This window comes from Bombus terrestris, chromosome 3 (assembly GCF_910591885.1).
Source record: "Bombus terrestris chromosome 3, iyBomTerr1.2, whole genome shotgun sequence".
NCBI lineage: Eukaryota > Metazoa > Arthropoda > Insecta > Hymenoptera > Apidae > Bombus > Bombus terrestris.
In genome coordinates, this window is record NC_063271.1 from 16,604,334 (window position 1) to 16,626,200 (window position 21,867).

The 21,867-nt window shown below is 36.1% G+C and overlaps 1 protein-coding gene across 3 annotated transcripts in view; it reads left to right on the forward strand.

Annotated features, from left to right (window-relative positions):
- The window catches only part of LOC125384729, a 46,801-nt gene extending 43,370 nt beyond the window's left edge, over window positions 1–3,431 (forward strand). For 2 of the 3 annotated variants that reach the window (XM_048404463.1, XM_048404464.1), the window contains 2 exons: window positions 987–1,415; window positions 3,069–3,431. In XM_048404463.1, the coding sequence (XP_048260420.1) occupies window positions 987–1,415; window positions 3,069–3,287 (648 nt within the window). In that variant the 3' untranslated portion in view covers window positions 3,288–3,431. Of the gene's footprint in view, window positions 1–986; window positions 1,416–2,808; window positions 2,951–3,068 lie in introns of those variants that run through there. The other variant, XR_007223470.1, reaches the window with a different exon arrangement.
- Window positions 3,432–21,867: the final 18,436 nt, after the last annotated feature.

A 21,867-nucleotide genomic window follows, 5' to 3' on the forward strand; every position in this document is an offset into this window, starting at 1 on the left:
AGCATGGTCGCGAAGAAGCTTATTTTTCAATTGGAATCATAAATTATTAAGCAATAACATAGAAATTTGCTTCATCCCGCGCTCAATCGCCAGGGACGTGTCGTAAACTCGGTATCTCCGCAGGGTAATTTGGAATTATATTACAGCGGTACAAGTTGCCGAACTTCCTCACCCGCAGAGATATCGTGATCTTCTCGGAAAACTAACATCTCGTGTTAGTTCAAGTAGCGACCCATCTTTGCCAGTAGAAGGCGCGCCAAGAGCACGTGAAAGGCTGGTCATGACACTCGCGGCATTCACACCTCGAACACAGAAAAAGATACTTGTTAACGTTCAAGCGGTTCAGATATTGATCAACTTTCGCGCGACACAAACGTTGTTCAAACTTGGAACGCTACAGGCATTTTTCAACTCTGTTACGAGCAAACTTATACATATTCATTGAAGACATACGAAAGAATACGCGCTGTATTCGTTATCATGCGTTTTTTTTATTAGAGTTCAGACTTTTATGGATCGTCATTATTGGAACAGCAAGCGTTCAGTTCTGTTCTTCCCTACGTGCTCATAATCTTGGCTGATAACCGCCATTCGCTATATACATCGTTGGTATCGACGTCAAAGGATTAATACAGACAAATACGTCCGTACAATCCGATTTGATTGATTTTAGATTTTGCATCAAACAGATGCGTACAGATGCTTACAGAAAAGAACATTACGCGTATTCCTAGCAATCGCCCAAAGACTCGAACGTGTGCTTCGATAAAGCTCGCTTAACTTTCATCGACACATCGATAACTTTGCGTTCCAAGATGTTATTACGCCCTAGAATCCCTAACATAATTTTAGAACCAGAATTTCTGTGCAAAACAATTCCATCGCTTTGTCACGTTTAACGGCTCAATCATCGAAACATGTATCATAACGCACGAATTATGATAAAAAAGAAACTGTCTTTCGAATAAAAGCAATCCGTTTGCCAGGTGCGCTTAAGGATGTACAGGACGTCGACGGAGCAAGTGTACGAAATGCAGCCGCTGGAGGGTAACAGTTCTGTTCAACGTTACACTGAACAGCCGAAACAACGATTCTTTGAAATGCCTACTCTGTCGGTTTCGCCGACGTCTTCTCTCCGAAAGCGCGTCTCGGAACTGCCAAGAGCCGCGAGAGCACCCGTTTTCGGTGCTGCGGGCATGGTCTGCTCTAATAGGGATCTGATATCGATCCTAAGCTCGGTAGGGTCTTCCGCGACGGAAATGTCGAAGAAGCCGGAAGATTTAGCAATGGCCAGTTCAAGTCTTAGGTTCGATGAATTGAAGGTAGTGAAGGCGGTGAAGAAAATGTTCGGTAAAAAGTCCCCTAATAGCGAGGTCGTATGGGACAACACTAGTGGAACCAAAGTGGACGCTCAGGTAAGTTGTATTTCTCGTTACGATATCGTTTCTTGTTTAAGAGCCATCGTAGGTGAAAGGAGGAATGAAAAAGAAAATCGTAAATCGTAAAATCTCTTCCAGAGAATGCACTTTATCGTAAAAATTAATAAAGTCAACAACAACGTGAAATTAAATAATTGTTGTTTGATATTCTGTATTATCGATATAGGTGAAACGTGGAGAAGATAATTTGCAATCATTGCGGACAATATCGCAGTGACATTATTATCAATCGGTAATATTAAAGATAAAATTCATATGGGATGAAAACAGAGCGTCAAAAGTGGTTATTTTTCGATCTTCTTGCGAAGGGAAAATTCCTGCAAAATGTTTAAGAACGGCTCTCAAGAAGGAATAAAAAATGTTATTACAGTTCCATTTTCGTGTTCGTTTTTTTTTTTTTTTTTCTACATGATCCATGTGAAATAATTCTTCAGATGCTCTGCTGGTAAATGAATCGACGTTTGTAATAGAGGAAATATGAAGTACAGCGAGATCGTTGTTGGCTATTGTTCTACACCGATATCGACAAAATAATTCTTCGACAACTCTATTGATAAATCAATTGTAGTTTGAAATCAAAAGAATCTGAAGTACCATCAGTTTGTTGCTACGAGAACAATAGCCACCAACGATCTCGCAGTAATTCGGATTCGTTCGATTTTAAACTTCAATTGTTTTACCGACAGAATCTCTGAATAATTATTTTGCTGGTAAATTCTGCTGGTATATCGATTAGAGTTTGGACTCGAGCAAATACGAAGTACAAGATGGCTATTGTTCTCACGTAGCAACAGTCTGATAGTATTTCAGATTCGCTTGATTTCAAACTTAGTTCCCTTGGTTTAATTACTGATTTATCAGCTGGATCAAAATTTAAAGAAAATGAAGATCAAGTGTAGCGCGTAAGTTTGACCTCTGCTTAATTTTTTCATCTCTACACTCATCTTTTTCAACTTCCATGTCACATTTCGTATAAATGCTAATAATTCTTTCTTTTTTTTTTTTGATAAATTCTCTTAAACGTCGCACAAGAATTTTTCGTTCGCGAGGAGGTGCAAAAATGGCCACTTTTTGACTTAGGTCAAAATTTGCAAATTTGGGGTTAGCCCCAACTTAACCACACTTTTAATCCAACATGAATTTTATTTTAATATTACTGATCTCTGATGGTGGATCTGCGATACTGTACTTAATGATTGTAAACTATCTTATCGACTTCTCATCTATATTAATAATATAGGAATATTAAATAACAGTTAAATACTTGAATATATGTTATTTGATTTGTTTTAGAACGAAGCTCATTCTCTGGAGTGAAACTTTTAGTTTCTCTTTCTTACGCGATAAAGGAGAGGTGCAAGGATTTAAATATTTATAACATTATGACCTTTATTCTTTAAGCATGAAAATATTTTAAATACAAGCATATAAATATTACATATTAAATATTTCTATTTACATATACATCAAGTAAATTTACATATACATTTTCATCTTGGTAAAAAGAGCATGTAAGTTATCGTATTTACTATTACGTATTTTAACGCGAAATCTCGTTTCATAAAAATTTTCATTCAAATACGTAAACACATAATATTCATAAATTTATAAGAACAATTTTGTCCGTAGGTATTTGGTAGCGCAATTGAGAAGATATTAACGGCGCAGAAGGGAAACGATACGGAGATACCGAGGGCTTCCGGGTCGAGCGGAAAGCCCTCGGTATCTTCGAACAAACCAATGTCAGGTGAAGTGACAAATTTGTTTTGGAATAGCAAGAACCAAAAGCAGACGGAATTCAGCGAACCGTCTCTCTGTTCTTCCCTAAAGGACCTATTCAAGAAGTAATGGGGAAGAACAAATACTAATAAATGTTAAGTGTCTCTAGTTTAATTAACACTTCTTTATCTAAGAATTTCTTCCCTAAAAGACCTATTCATTATGTAATGTAGAAGCACAAATACTAATAAATGCTAAGTTTCTCTCGTTTAATTAACACTTATTTATTTAAGAATTTATTCAGAGATTAACACGACCTAATAGATGACTGACAATCTGGTGTAATTCAAATTAACGAGCTATACTTTCCTTGTACTTTCTTATTGCTATACCTCTACAATATTCTTTTATCGTATCTGTCGATTTTAATCTCACACAAATATCTAATAAATGTGTATACAGTAGTTGACGAAAATATTAGATAGAAGATTTTTGCGAATATATATTATGTGTGTTAGTGTCTTTCTTCACTTCACTTCAATGTAACGAGACGTGTCTATCATGATTACACCGGTAAAAATTGAGACTAATTTGGAAATATATATATGGAAGCTAGAAGTTGCTTATTGCAGACGTACACATAGCAAAAAACTAATGTACAATGTAAAGAGTATTTTTAAACATATGATTGATTAGGTAGCAAAAATGCTCCTACTAAAAATATTGTGACTTATTTATACAATACATAATTAACTGTCCAAATACCGATGGTAATCAATAAGCATCTTATAATTCCTATTTACATTTGTTTCAAAAGTTTCTTTCGTTTCATAAGGAAATAATAGATGCACGACACTTTTTGTTTTATATTATTTTATCGATTTATGTATGAACTATTTTGTAGTAATAGAACAAAACGAAAGAAACTTTTGAGACAGCCTAATGCATCTTGAAATTCATGAAAAGCTTCAACAAAATATTCATGGAAAGTTTCTGTAAGCGTCCGAGTACTTTCGTGAGCCGTTATATGTATAATAATTCGTTACAATGTTAGTGATAGCTTGGAAAGTGAACTATTTTTATTATACATCTTTTTACTTTCCATATTACGCTCATAGATACTCTAAAACGCCGCGATACTAACTCTTATCTATCATGTTTACGAATGCCTATAATTTGTGAAACCGCTTCTGATTTTACGGAAATTTTGCAGTTGCTTGATGAATGAAACAGATTTGTTAAGAGAATCACATGTTATAGATACCTGAACTGTGATTTATTTAATATATCTTTCCTGATTTGTTATCCTGCAACATTTCCATGTTTTACGAAGCTTTAAATTAAATTTCACAAGTTTATTTTCCTTAAGCTAAAGACGATGCTCGTGAAATATTTATTTCTGAAGTAAAAAGTAAAAATATAGCTTACATATTGCTTGTATTTAATCATGTATTACGATTAATCCTGTTGCGATACTCGTATATTTCAGTTAGGCTCTGGTTTTAGTAAATAAGAAAGATTTATAATATCTTAAGAGGATGTTTAGCATGAAATCATGCTAATAAGAAGTTTTTCATGTTTTTCTTCAGGCTTAAAATATTTTTTAATGTTGTGAAAAAATTGGGTTGAAAATGAATAAAAGGGTGCAACAGGGTATTTAAACAAACTAATATCTCTTATATGAATAAGTCGAGTGATATGCTGTAAATTATTTTCACAAAAAGACACCCATTTTTATTATTGTTTTCTAAACAAAATTCAATATGATTTGTTATACCTGTAATAGGAAGTTTCTTTAACTAACATTTAGTTATCGATCCTATTTTTATTGAAGTTTAACAATACTGTTCAATGTTAATAATTATTAATTTATAAGTGAAGGGTAATTCCAACGAAGAAAGATATCATTTGCAAACAAATAGTTTCGGATAAAATCAGCATTGGTACTGTAAATTTAAGATATTATAAATCTAATATGTATTGTATCGCAAAGCGGGATTCATGATGAAAAATTAAATATAAAAGTCCATGAAATTTCGCAAATTTAAACATCTCAGTTGATACAGCTTTAATAAATGTGGACAAAAGTTTAGTCTATCTCTATATTTAAATAACGCATGATATTTAATTCTACAGTATAATTAAACAAAGATTCGAAGCTGAAAATTTCGAAATATAATTGAACAATATATCGTACAATAAATGTTATATGATGTTCTGTAAAGGAGAATTGCATTTTTATGAAGAGGATCAAAGATAAAAGAGATTTTTGTTGAACGATACGACCGTTTCGAAATTCCATTTTGATCTTGTGTATGTATAGTGTATCTCGTACAAAAGATATTACAACAAGCGTCCAGTGATAATGTGAAACATTAATCAAAATTTCTAATCTCGAGTGTTTCAAGTCCCAGAACTCACCTTAATAAATATAAGAAGGACAGATTAAATTCAATTTGATTTTTCTAATTTTCTCGTTAATAATTAAATATGAGCATCAATCAATCAATAGTTCATAATGCACGGTATAATGCGTGTATAACATTTATCTGATTTCAATTAACTTACGTTTAAGCAAAATAATTATTCGAACTAGTTTATCATTCGCATTATTACACATTTTAATTGTATATATATCTAGTACAACAGAGAAAGGATGTTTTAGGATTATGAGTATTCATTTAATTTTTAAGAAGAACAATAAGATTCAATACATGTACACAATAGTTAAAAATATGAAATCCAGTCGCTTTTACATTAAGTACCATTTCCTCGTAAATGAACATACAAAAGATAAATGTCAATAACTATAAATGCCTGTTTAATGTTTCTTTTTTGTTACGATTATATATGTAAAATTAGTTCTTGTAATGAATACTGCTTATAGGAATAAGCATTATTTTTCACTTGAAATAAGTTTGCTTTGATATTTTAAATGACTGAATAAAATGCGGACAAAATATTTTAACCATACACGTAAAGATTCAAGTACGTTACATACAATAACTATAAGAATATATTTTTAAAAACGTAAGAATTTGTACTTTAGATAGCAATGCGTTTAAAAGTTATTTTATGAATTCACTTTATTAATTACTGATTTAAAATCTCCAGCATTTTCAGTAAAATGTCCAGAAAGTAGAAGAAAAGTACAACAAAAGTAGGAAACAGTCAATTTTGTAATATAAATTTATAGTCTACCGAATTAATACTGATATTTCTAAAACAGGGTCTATACACTTTCAAAATTTCAATCAAATCATATGCATAGTATTTCTTTATGCATAGTATCTCATATCCTAATTTCACCACATTGAATTTTCTAAAGAAAGATGATCTATTTATTTTAGATAACGCAAATCCTTTATTTTAGATATGCAAAGTCAAATATATTTTTGTCAATAAAGACACAAAAAATCTTAGATGTCTAAATGTCAGCTTTAAGAACAGTAGACTTGCCTGCCTTCAAACTTAAATGTCCTTTCCAGTAGTAAAACTTAAATAACATTAACAACGGCAGTAATATTTACGCCTACAGATGGAGGATATTAAACTTCGATTAAAATACAAGTAGCTCAATAAATATGTGTCTAAGTACGATGGTTAAAGAATAACGATTCGTCATTCTTTATTCCAGCGCTTAATGCTATCCATCTTTCAACAAATACAATCCTAGAACAATGCCGCTGAAGAGAAATGTTATGCGTGAATTTATTTGCCTTTGCGGGACGAAGGTTTATTAAATTATTAAATGAAAATATTAAATGAAAATGAAAGTTTATTAAATGATTGTAATATATTATATAAATATATATATATGTCGGATTAGAGTCAGGATTAAGGAGATGGGCGTTTAATGGATTTTCATTAGAATTAGCCATTGTTGTGATACAACGGAGAGTTTATTAGCACAGGTTTATTAACAAGATTAAGCACTCGTAGCTCTAGTGATAATGACCTTAGGTTCGAACGAATCCGCGGTCACGGGATGATGAACGTATGTTATCGCACAGTTCAAGTCTAACTCTTTGTTAACTAGACGTGAGGTATTCACTGGTTGTAAGATAGTACTGTCACTCGTCAATGAGTCCACACGAAGGAATGACTCTCCGTCTCGACGATGTCGTCGAGGAAAACTATATGGGGTGGGTCTAAGGATGTGAGATCCTCGGATTCGTCAAAGAAGGCTTTCGTTCCAAAAGTGAGGGAAATTAGCGCTGTTGCTAATTGGTCGATCTCCATATCGGCGTTTTGAAAGAGATGCTGGCCGCCCTTAAGGGGGGGTTGTTGACGGGGCATCGTTCGTGGAAGATAGGCTTCTCCTATCTTCCCGTAGTTGCGACAAGGACTGTTTGTCTAAATAAAGAACTTTGCTTGACTAAATCTTAAAATTTATTGCGGGTCCTCACGTTAGCTAAACATACTGCGGAGGTATATCGACATCTGGAGATCATCTTACTCGAAGGATAGGATCTGCGTGTGGCGAGCCACGGAACAGAAACCTTTGAAATATTTACTGCCATGTGTCACTACAGTTCGCTGTCGAGTGCCGAAGCGTGCAGACGTGTCTCTAGTGCCCAGTGAAGTTCGAAAGCAACACGTGTTACCCAACCGTCGAAAGTGAACACAACGTGCTCCTATCTTCCCAAGTGTTTCATATCCGCCAGAGAGAAGAAAAGCCTACGCAACTAACCCCAACCCGATCCCTGCCGCATAGCCTCACGACTAGTTATTCATATTGAAATAGCTAGCTCGATGATGGCCCAACAATCACGACCAGGCTCGCCTGTGCAAACCCACCACTACCCCGCGCTACTCCCCCCGTGGCAGCAGCTCAGCAGATCCCCCCGTGCCAACGACGCCAATAAGGCGAAAAAACGCAAAATTGGACCATCAAACACTAACTCGAACGAACAGCCATCAACACAAATTAACACTCACAACAGGTTTGCAGTATTGGAATCCTCAAACGACGCCATGGAAATCGCAGACCCGCCGTCAAACCATCACGCACAGAGAAGCCCCCCTCCACCGCCAATATTTGTTAATGATGTCATAGACATCCAGACAATGACCAAGTCCTTAGAGAGAGATATCTCCAAGGAGGACTATAACCTGAAAATAACCAACAATCAAGTAAAAATCCTGCCGACGAACCCAGAAGCTTACAGGAAGCTCACCAAGACACTCAGGGCCCTGAATGCCAACTTCCACACCTACCAACTCAAGGAAGAAAGACCTTTTCGGGTGGTGCTACGAAACATCCACCACTCCGCAGACATCGACGAACTAAAAATAGAACTATCGAAACTCGGCCACGAAGTCACAAATGTCAGCAACATAAGGCATAGAGTCACAAAAGACCCGCTATCCCTATTTTTCATCGACTTAAAACAGAAACCAAACAACAAGGAAATCTACAATATCAGTCGTCTAATGAACGCCATCGTTAAATTCGAACCACCGCAAACCAAAAAGGAGATAGTCCAATGCAAAAGGTGCCAAAGATATGGGCACACGCAGAAATACTGCAACCACACCTTCCGCTGCGTCAAATGTGCAGGTACACACCCCACCGACCAGTGCAGGAAATCACCGGAAACCCCAGCGAAGTGCATCCACTGTCAAGGTGACCATCCTGCCAACTACAAAGGCTGCTCAGCCTACAAAAGTCTGTACTCAAGCAAATACCCCAAACTTAGAACAAAAGAGGAAAATCACCAAACACCCAGCTCGCGGAAATTCACCTTTACACCAATCCCCCCAACCAATCAAACACCCAGCCCTATCAAACTCACCACTCCCTCAAACTCCTATGCCCAAGCGGTACAAGGCACTCGAAATACACCAAATAGCCACAGGGATCCTCCCCAAAATAGTGCCCCCACCTCACCTAATACAGACAACATCTCTAGACTTGAAAAGCTAATGGAGAAACAATCAGAGCAAATAAACAATTTGCTATCGCTATTAACACTCATCATGGATAAATTGATACGCCCCGACACAAAATAAAACCAAGACGCATAGCTCTGTGGAATGCCAACGGTCTAGCGCAACGCAAACTTGAGCTAGAACTCTTCCTAAAACACCAGCTAATCGACATAATGCTCATATCTGAAACCCACTTCACCGACAAAAACTACCTGAACATAAACGGATACAAGTTCTACCACACCCAACACCCCAGCGGAAAGGCCCACAGCGGCACCGGAATCATAATCAAATCAAACATCAAGCACTACGAACTTCCACCATTCCAGAAAGACTACCTCCAAGCAACAAACGTAGCAATAGAAGACTGTCATGGTACAATCACCACTTCAGCTGTATACTGCCCTCCCAGACACTCCATCGCCAAAGAAGACTTCGACAACTTCCTGGACACCCTGGGCAATAGATTCATAGCCGGAGGAGACTACAACGCTAAACACACCCAATGGGGCAGCGGACTGGTTACAGTAAGAGGCAAAAACCTCCTCAACAGCATAATATCCAACAACCTCAACTACCTTATCACATACGAACCCACATACTGGCCCACCGACACAAACAAAATACCCGATCTCCTTGATTTCTTCATAACTAAAAATATCTCGCCAAGACACGTCCAAATCAATTCCTCGGCTGATCTCTCCTCTGATCATTCCCCCGTGATAGTAACAGTCAGTTCAACTATCATCGAGAACACACCTAATGGCTCCATTCATAACCAACACACCAACTGGCAGCTCTTTAGAGAAGTCTTTACCCACACAACTTCAGCCTCAACCTCACTAAAAACCAATGACGAAATCGAAGCAGCCACGGAATACCTAAATGAGAGCATAATAAACGCTATCCGCGTCTCCACACCGGCAAAAACGTCCATCAGCAATCACGAATACCCCCAGTACATACTAAAAAAAATAGCAGAAAAACGTAGACTAAGAAGGATATGGCAGACCCATAGAACACCGGAGGACAAACGCAAACTAAACAACGCAACTAGAAAACTATCCAAAACCATAAAGAACTACAATAATGACCGTTTTCACAAATATCTCGCCAGCCTGTCCCCCACAGCCGACTCAAACTACTCACTATGGAAAGCCTCCAGGAAACTCACGCGCCCCCCACAAATAATACCTCCAATCCGCCGCCCGCAGGGTGGATGGGCGCGTAGCCCTATAGAAAAAGCCAACCTATTTGCCAAACACTTGACTGAAGTATTCCAACCCCATTCCTCCATAGCCGCAGCGGACGTCACCGAATACCTGCACACTCCCTTCCAAATGTCCCCTCCTATCCAACCCTTCACTTCTGCAGAGATCATAGAAGCAATCAGTCGCCTAAACCCCAAGAAAGCAGCAGGTCACGACCTAATAGGAAATAAAGCAATCAAGGAACTCCCCATAAAAGGGATTGCACTCATCGCATCAATCTTTAACGCCATCCTCCGCCTTGAACACTTTCCTAAGGCGTGGAAAATCTCACTAATCACCCTCATCCCCAAACCCGGTAAACCAATATATGAAGCCAGCTCCTATCGCCCAATCAGTCTTTTACCTACCCTATCTAAACTATTCGAGAGGATGCTCACGAACCGTCTCCTTCCACTCCTAGAAGAATTGAAAACTCTCCCAGATCACCAATTCGGCTTCCGAAAACAACACTCAACAGTAGAGCAAATCCACCGCATAAGCCACATGATCAGCCAAACCCTTGAAAAGGAAAAATACTGCTCAGCCGTATTCCTAGACATCCAACAGGCATTCGATAAAGTATGGCATGAAGGGCTACTCTACAAGCTTAAAAAAATCCTACCCCACTCATACTACTCCATCTTAAAATCCTACCTAACCAACAGACAATTCATAGTCAAATGTCTAGGCGCCACTTCCGCAACATTCCCAATAGAATCCGGCATACCGCAAGGTAGTGTCCTCGGACCCCTACTATTCTCCATCTACACTGCCGACTTACCCATATCAAACGAGGTAACAATAGCAACATTTGCCGACGACACAGCACTATTAGCTACCCACGCAGACCCGGCAATTGCCTCATCCACTCTCCAGCGAAGTCTCGACTCCATGGAAAAGTGGTTCCAAAAATGGGGCTTTAAAATAAACGAAAAAAAATCCTCCCATGTAACCTTCACGCTCCGAAAACAAACCTGCCCCCAGGTCACCATTAACAACACAATAATCCCAAGCAAGGACTCCGTAAGATACCTGGGCATGACCCTGGACAGGAGGCTAACCTGGAAAAAACATATCTCGGAAAAAACAAAGCAACTAAAGGAAAAACTAAGAAAATTCTATTGGCTCACGGGCCGACGCTCCAAACTAAACATACAGAACAAAATAACCCTCTACAAGGCCGTAATAAAACCTGTCTGGACCTACGGAATCCAACTATGGGGAACAGCAAGTAACTCCAACATTGAAATACTCCAACGCTTCCAATCGAAAACGCTAAGATCCCTATTAAATGCACCCTGGTATGTTACCAACGAAACAATACACCGAGACCTCAAGATACCTACAGTCAAAGACGAAATACACAAGTCCAGAAGCAGATATAACACAAGAGTCAACAACCACCACAACCCACTAGTCACCCAACTACTGGACACGACGGACCAGATCCGCAGACTAAAAAGAAAATACCCACTAGATTAAATCCTTAGTCCTACTAGAATCAACAATATAAAGCTATTATAATCCATGTCATTGTATCACGCCAAATTAAGTTACTGAAAATTCTCAACGAGAATTGATTGTAAATATTCTAATAAATAAAAAAAAAAAAAAAAAAAAAAATGTGTCACTACGGCCACTTCTTTAAAGGAGAGGTATAGAGTTACTCTATGCCCTTGTTAGATAAAACGTTCATCCCTTGACCGCGGCTACGTTCGGCGACTGGTTGTCGCCTCGAGCCCAAGCTCACTATCATAAATCTCAAACAATCGGGGTGACATTTGTTTAATCTAAATTACGACATTACGGTATTCCCGAGAATCCAAGGAGAGGTTCCGGTGTATTTCCATCTCCGACATATATATTATTATAATGACTTATTTTAATAATGACTTAATTTGTATAGTAAAAACAGCTAAAATCTCATGTAAGATTGTTGGGATGTTACGTGATATTTCTGTTGCATCATTGATTATCGTTATACTTTGAAAAATAATTAAGGAAGCGAACAATGCGTGGACGATTATGGCAGTTTTATTAATAAACGAACGTTTAGTAGAGAATATGGATTTACTGGATAAGTAAATGTTTCATTAAATGTAACTGTTACGTGCAGAATAATATGTTGTTACATGTATGAACTAAAGTTGATGTAATACTCATATTGTATTTATGGTTTCAAAGAATTAATAAAATCTGCTGAGATTCAAACGTATGCTCTCCCTTTTATTCCATGAGAATTAAACATTTAGAGGATTTTATGAAAATGCACTAAAAAAACAATCAGAAGCATCTGTTTCTCCTTTTTTTTTTTTTTTTTTTTTTTTTTAATATGTTGATTGCCACGCGATTTTTATACTTATTTTGACTTGGATAGATAGATTAAAGCGTACCATACCAAGACATTTCATTCTTGCAAAATATTCTAGTCTATTTGCGTACGTGCTCATAATCTTGGCTGATAACCGCCATTCGCTATATACATCGTTGGTATCGACGTCAAAGGATTAACACAGACAAATACACAATCCATACAATCCGATTTGATTGATTTTAGATCTTGCATCAAACAGATCTCTATATAAACAGATAATTTCTGATTCTAAACATTTGTATTACGTTCATCTAATTATTAGGATATTAGATATATTATAAAGGAAGATATTATGTATTAAATAATCTGCCTCTTCTTCCGCTTTGAAATCCTCTAAAAACGCCTTTTATAGTCGTTCAACTTTTCAGCTCACAGAAAAGAACATTACGCGTATTCCTAGCAATCGCCCAAAGACTCGAACGTGTGCTTCGATAAAGCTCGCTTAACTTTCATCGACACATCGATAACTTTGCGTTCCAAGAAGTTATTACGCCCTAGAATCCCTAACATAATTTTAGAACCAGAATTTCTGTGCAAAACAATTCCATCGCTTTGTCACGTTTAACGGCTCAATCATCGAAACATGTATCATTTTTTTTTTTTATTTATTAGAATATTTACAATCAATTCTCGTTGAGAAGTTTCAGTAACTTAGTTTGGCGTGATACAATGACATGGATTATAATAGTTTTATATTGTTGGTTCTAGTAGAAACTAAGGATTTAATCTAGAGGTTATTTTCTTTTTAGTCTGCGGATTTGGTCCGTCGTGTCCAGTAGTTGGGTGACTAGTGGGTTGTGGTGGTTGTTCACTCTTGTGTTATATCTGCTTCTGGACTTGTGTATTTCATCTTTGACTGTAGGTATCTTGAGGTCACGGTGGATTGTTTCGTTGGTAACATACCAAGGTGCATTTAATAGGGATCTTAGCGTTTTCGATTGGAAGCGTTGGAGTATTTCAATGTTGGAATTACTTGCTGTTCCCCATAGTTGGATTCCGTAGGTCGAGACAGGTTTTATTACGGCCTTGTAGAGGGTTATTTTGTTCTGTATGTTTAGTTTGGAGCGTCGGCCCGTGAGCCAATAGAATTTTCTTAGTTTTTCCTTTAATTGCTTTGGATTTTGCTAGGATTTTAAGATGGAGTAGTATGGATGGGGTAGGATCTTTTTGATCTTGTAGAGTAGCCCTTCATGCCATACTTTGTCGAATGCCTGTTGGATGTCTAGGAATACCGCTGAACAGTATTTTTTCTTTTCAAGGGTTTGGCTGATCATGTGGGTTATGCGGTGGATTTGCTCTACTGTTGAGTGTTGTTTTCGGAAGCCGAATTGGTGGTCTGGGAGTGTTTTCAATTCTTCTAGGAGTGGGAGGAGACGATTCGTGAGCATCCTCTCGAATAGTTTAGACAGGGTAGGTAAAAGACTGATTGGGCGATAGGAGGTGGTTTCATATATTGGTTTACCGGGTTTAGGGATGAGGGTGATTAGTGAGATTTTCCAAGTCTTGGGAAAGTGTTGAACGCGGAGGATAGCGTTAAAGATTGATGCGATGAGTGCAATCCCTTTTATGGGAAGTTCCTTGATTGCTTTATTTCCTATTAGGTCGTGACCTGCTGCTTTCTTGGGGTTTAGGCGACTGATTGCTTCTATAATCTCTGCAGAAGTGAAGGGTTCAATAGGAGGGGACATTTGGAAGGGAGTGTGCAGGTATTCGGTAACGTCTGCAGCAGCTACGGAGGAATGGGGTTTGAATACTTCAGACAAGTGTTTGGCAAATAGGTTGGCTTTTTCTATAGGGCTACGCGCCCATCCACGCTGCGGGCGGCGGATTGGTGGTATTATTTGTGGGGGGCGCGTGAGTTTCCTGGAGGCTTTCCATAGTGAGTAGTTTGAGTCGGCTGTGGGGGACAAGCTGGCGAGATATTTGTGAAAACAGTCATTATTGTAGTTTTTTATGGTTTTGGATAGTTTTCTAGTTGCGTTGTCTAGTTTGCGTTTGTCCTCCGGTGTTCTATGGGTCTGCCATACTCTTCTTAGTCACGTTTTTCTGCTATTTTTTTTAATATGTACTGGGGATATTCGTGTTTGCTGATGGACGTTATTGCCGGCGTGGAGAAGCGGATAGCATTTATTATGCTCCTGTTTAGATATTCCGTGGCTGCTTCGACTTCTTCATTGGTTTTTAGTGAAGTTGAGGCTGAAGTTGTGTGTGTGAAGATTTCTCTAAAGAGCTGCCAGTTGGTGTGTTGGTTATGAATGGAGCCATTAGGTGTATTCTCGATGATAGTTGAACTGATTGTTACTATCACGGGGGAATGGTCAGAGAAGAGATCAGCCGAGGAATTGATTTGGACGTGTCTTGACGAGATATATTTAGTTATGAGGAAATCAAGGAGATCGGGTATTTTGTTTGTGGTTTGTCGGTGGGCCAATGTGTGGGTTCGTATGTGGTAAGGTAGTTGAGGTTGTTTGTTATTATGCTGTTGAGGAGGTTTTTGCCTCTTACTGTAACCAGTCCGCTGCCCCATTGGGTGTGTTTAGCGTTGTAGTCTCCTCCGGCTATGAATCTATTGCCCAGGGTGTCCAGGAAGTTGTCGAAGTCTTCTTTGGCGATGGAGTGTCTGGGAGGGCAGTATACAGCTGAAGTGGTGATTGTACCATGACAGTCTTCTATTGCTACGTTTGTTGCTTGGAGGTAGTCTTTCTGGAATGGTGGAAGTTCGTAGTGCTTGATGTTTGATTTGATTATGATTCCGGTGCCGCTGTGGGCCTTTCCGCTGGGGTGTTGGGTGTGGTAGAACTTGTATCCGTTTATGTTCAGGTAGTTTTTGTCGGTGAAGTGGGTTTCAGATATGAGCATTATGTCGATTAGCTGGTGTTTTAGGAAGAGTTCTAGTTCAAGTTTGCGTTGCGCTAGACCGTTGGCATTCCACAGAGCTATGCGTCTTGGTTTTATTTTGTGTCGGGGCGTATTAATTTATCCATGATGTGTGTTAATAACGATAGCAAATTGTTTATTTGCTCTGATTGTTTCTCCATTAGCTTTTCAAGTCTAGAGATGTTGTCTGTATTAGGTGAGGTGGGGGCACTATTTTGGGGAGGATCCCTGTGGCTATTTGGTGTATTTCGAGTGCCTTGTACCGCTTGGGCATAGGAGTTTGAGGGAGTGGTGAGTTTGATAGGGCTGGGTGTTTGATTGGTTGGGGGGATTGGGGTAAAGGTGAATTTCGGCGAGCTGGGTGTTTGGTAATTTACCTCTTTTGTTCTAAGTTTGGGGTATTTGCTTGAGTACAGAGTTTTGTAGGCTGAGCAGCCTTTGTAGTTGGCAGGATGGTCACCTTGACAGTGGATGCACTTCGCTGGGGTTTCCGGTGATTTCCTGCATTGGTCGGTGGGGTGTGTTCCTGCACATTTGACGCAGCGGAAGGTATGGTTGCAATATTTCTGCGTGTGTTCGTATCTTTGGCACCTTTTGCATTGCACTATCTCCTTTTTGGTTTGCGGTGGTTCGAATTTTACGATGGCGTTCATTAGGCGGCTGATGTTGTAGATTTCCTTGTTGTTGGGTTTCTGTTTTAAATCGATGAAAAATAGGTATAGCAGTTCTTTTGTGACTCTATGCCTTATGTTGCTAACATTGGTGACTTCATGGCCGAGTTTCGATAGTTCTATTTTTAGTTCGTCGATGTCTGCGGAGTGGTGGATGTTTCGTAGCACCACCCGAAAAGGTCTTTCTTCTTTGAGTTGGTAGGTGTGGAAATTGGCATTCAGGGCCCTAAGTGTCTTGGTGAGCTTCCTGTAGGCTTCTGGATTTGTCGGCAGGATTTTTACTTGGTTGTTGGTTATCTTCAGGTTGTAGTCCTCCTTGGAGATATCTCTCTCTAAGGACTTGATCATTGTCTGGATGTCGATGACATCATTAACAAATATTGGTGGGGGAGGGGGGCTTCTCTGTGCTTGTTGGTATGGTGGCGGGCCTGCGATTTCCATGGCGTCGTTTGAGGATTCTAGTATTGCGAACATATTGTGGGTGTTGATTTGTGTTGATTGCTGTTGGTTTGAGTTTGTGTTTGGTGATTCAATTTTGCGTTTTTTCGCCTTATTGGCGTGGTTGGCGCGTGGGGATCTGCTGCACTTCTGCCACGGGGGGAGTAGTGCGGGGTAGTTGAAAGTTTGCGTGGGCGAGCCTGGTGGTGATTGCTGGGCCATCATCGAGCTAGCTATTTCAATATAAATAACTAGTCGTGAGGCTATGAGGTAAGGTTTGGGTAGGGGTTAGATGCGTTAGGGATTTTCTTCTCTCTGGCGGATAGGAAACACTTCGGAGGATAGGAGCACGTTGTGTTCACTTTCGCCGGTTGGGTTATAACGTATAACGTTATATGGTGTTAGCATATAACGAATAATTATCGTACAATAATCGTACATTTTTCTATACAAAAATTCCGGTTTCATATTTACATACCTTTTACTCTTACGTAATAACGTATAACGTTGTATATTGTTACGTTATAACGTATAACGCTATATAGTATTACCACATGGCGTATAACGTTATATACTATTACGTAATAACGTATATCGTTATATAGTGTTACGACATAACGTATAACGATATATACGATTACGTAATAACGTATATCGTTATATAGTATTACCATATACCGTATAACGTTATATAGGGTTACGTTATAACGTATAACGTTATATACCATTACCATATAACATATAACGTTATATAGTGTTACGTTATAGCGTACAACGTTGTATGGTGTTACCATATAACGTATAATTATCATACAATAAACGTGTATTTTTCTATACAAAAATTCCGGTTTCATGCTTACATACCTTTTACTATTACGTAATAACGTATAGCGATGTATATTCTTACGTTATAACGTATATCGTTATATAGTGTTACGTTATACCTTATAACGTTATATAGTATTACCATATAACGTTTATCGACATAAACAATTACGTAATAACGTATAACGTTATATAGTATTACCACATGGCGTATAACATTATATACTATTACGTAATAACGTATACCGTTGTATATTCTTACGTTATAACGTATAACGTTATATAGTATTACCATACAACGTATAACGTTATATAGTGTTACGTTATAACGTATAACGATATATAGTATGACAATATAACGTATAACGTTATATAGTGTTACGTTATAACGTATAACGTAATGTAGCATTACCACATAACGTTTAACGTTATATAGTGTTACATTATAACGTATAACGTTATATGGTGTCACCTTATGACGAATAATTATCATACAATACACGTGTATTTTTCTATACAAAAATTCCGGTTTCATATTTACATACCTTTTACTGTTTCGTATTAACGTATAACGATGTATATTCTTACGTTATAACGTATAACGTTATATACTATTACGTAATAAAGTATAACGTCGTGTATTGTTACGTAATATCGTATAGCGTTTATAGTGTTACGTTACAACGTATAACGTTATATAGTATTACCATATTACGTATAACGTTATATAGTGTTACGATATATCGTATAACGTTGTATATTGTTACGTTATAACGTATAATGTTATATAGTATTACCATATATCGTATAACGTTACATAGCATTACGTAATAACGTATAACGTTGTATATTCTTACGTTACATCGTATAACGATAAATAGTATAACCACATAACGTATAACGATATATATTATAACCATATAACGTATGGCGATATATACTATTACGTAATAACGTATAACGTTATACAATGTTACGTTATAACGTACAACGTTATATACTGTTACTATATAACGTATAAAGTTATATACTATTATGTAATAACGTATAACGTTACATGGTATTACCATATCACGTATAACGTTGTGTATTATTACCATACAACGTACAACGATACATACTAGTACGTAATAACGTATAACGTTATGTATTATTACCATATAAGGTATAACGATATATACTATTACGTAATAACGTATCACGTTGTATACTATTACGTAATAACGTATAACGTTATATACTATTACGTAGTAACGCATAACGTTATATAGTATCACTATATCACGTATAACGTTGTATATTATTACCATATAACGTATAACGTTATATACTATTACGTAATAACGTATACCGTAATATAGTATTTCCATTTCACGTATAACGTTGTATAATATTACTATATAACATATAACGTTTTATATTATTACGATATAACGTATAACGATATATACTATAACGTATTAACGTATACCGTTGTATATTCTTACGTTATAACGTATAACGTTATATAGTATTACCATATAACGTATAACGTTATATAGTGTTACGTTATAACGTATAACGATATATAGTATGACAATATAACGTATAACGTTATATAGTGATACGTTATAACGTATAACGTAATGTAGCATTACCACATAACGTTTAACGTTATATAGTGTTAAATTATAACGTATAACGTTATATGGTGTTACCTTTTGACGAATAATTATCATACAATACACGTGTATTTTTCTATACAAAAATTCCGGTTTCATATTTACATACCTTTTACTGTTTCGTAATAACGTATAACGATGTATATTCTTACGTTATAACGTATAACGTTATATACTATTACGTAATAAAGTATAACGTCGTGTATTGTTACGTAATATCGTATAGCGTTATATAGTGTTACGTTACAACGTATAACGTTATATAGTATTACCATATTACGTATAACGTTATATAGTGTTACGATATATCGTATAACGTTGTATATTGTTACGTTATAACGTATAATGTTATATAGTATTACCATATATCGTATAACGTTACATAGCATTACGTAATAACGTATAACGTTGTATATTCTTACGTTACATCGTATAAAGATATATAGTATGACCACATAACGTATAACGATATATATTATAACCATACAACGTATGGCGATATATACTATTAAGTAATAACGTATAACGTTATACAATGTTACGTTATAACGTACAACGTTATATACTGTTACTATATAACGTATAAAGTTATATACTATTATGTAATAACGTATAACGTTACATGGTATTACCATATCACGTATAACGTTGTGTATTATTACCATACAACGTACAACGATACATACTAGTACGTAATAACGTATAACGTTATATAGTACTTCCATATCACGTATAACGTTGTATATTATTACTATATAACGTATAGCGTTATATAGTATTACCATATCACGTATAACGTTGTATATGATTACTATATAACGCATAACGTTATATCCTATTACGTAATAACGTATCACGTTATATACTATTACGTAATAACGTATAACGTTGTATACTGTTACTATATAACGCATAACGTTATATCCTATTACGTAATAACGTATAACGTTATATAGTATTACCATATTACGTATAACGCTATATAGTATTACGATATAAAGTAAAATGATATATACTATTACGTATTAACGTATAACGTTATATACTATTACGTAGTAACGTATAACGTTATGTAGTATCACTATATCACGTATAGCGTTGTATATTATTACCATATAGCGTAGAACGTTATATACTATTACGTAATAACGTATAACGTTATGTATTCTTACCATATAAGGTATAACGATATATACTATTACGTAATAACATATCACGTTATATACTATTACCTATTAACGTATAACGTTATATACTATTACGTAATAACGTATAACGTTATATACTATTACATATTAACGTATAACGTTATATAGTATTACACTATAACGTATAACATTACACACTATTACGTAATAACGTATACCGTTATATGATATTTCCATATCTCGTATAACGTTATATAGTATTACGATATAACGTAAAATGATATATACTATTACGTATTAACGTATAACGTTATATACAATTACGTGTTAACGTATAACGTTATATAGTATCACTACATCACGCATAACGTTGTATATTAGTACCATATAACGTATAACGTTATATACTATTACGTAATAACGTATAACGTTATATAGTATCACTATATCACGTACAACGTTGTATATTATTACCACATAGCGTATAACGTTATATACTATTACGAAATAACGCATAACGTTATGTACTATTACGTATTAACGTATGACGTTATATACTATTACGCAATAACGTATAACGTTATATAGTATTACCATATCACGTATAACGTTGTGTATTATTACCATATAACGTATAACGATATATACTATTACGTAATAACGTATAACGTTATATAGTACTACCATATAACGTATAACCTTGTATTCTGTTACGTAATAACATATCACGTTATATACTATTACGTAATAACGTTTAACGTTATATAGTTCTACCATATGACGTTTAACGTTGTATTCTGTTACGTAATAACGTATCACGTTATATACTATTACGTAATAACGTTTAACGTTATATAGTTCTACCATATAACGTATAACGTTGTATTCTGTTACGTAATAACGTATCACGTTATATACTATTACGCAATAACGTTTAACGTTATATAGTATTACCATATTACGTATAACGTTATATAGTATTACGATATAAAGTAAAATGATATATACTATTACGTATTAACGTATAACGTTATATACTATTACGTAGTAACGTATAACGTTATATAGTATCACTATATCACCTATAACGTTGTATAATATTACCATATAACGTATAACGTTATATACTATTACGTATTAACGTATCACGTTATATCCTATTACGTAATAACGTATAACGTTATATAGTATTACCATATTACGTATAACGTTATATACTATTACGATATAAAATAAAATGATATATACTATTACGTATTAACGTATAACGTTATATACTATTACGTAATAACGTATAACGTTATATAGTATCACTATATCACGTATAACGTTGTATATTATTACCACATAGCGTATAACGTTATGTACTATTACGTAATAACGTACAACGTTATGTATTATTACCATATGAGGTATAACGATATATAGTATTACGTAATAACGTATCACGTTATATGCTATTACGTAATAACGTATCACGTTATATACTATTACGTAATAACGTATAACGATATACACTATTACGTAATAA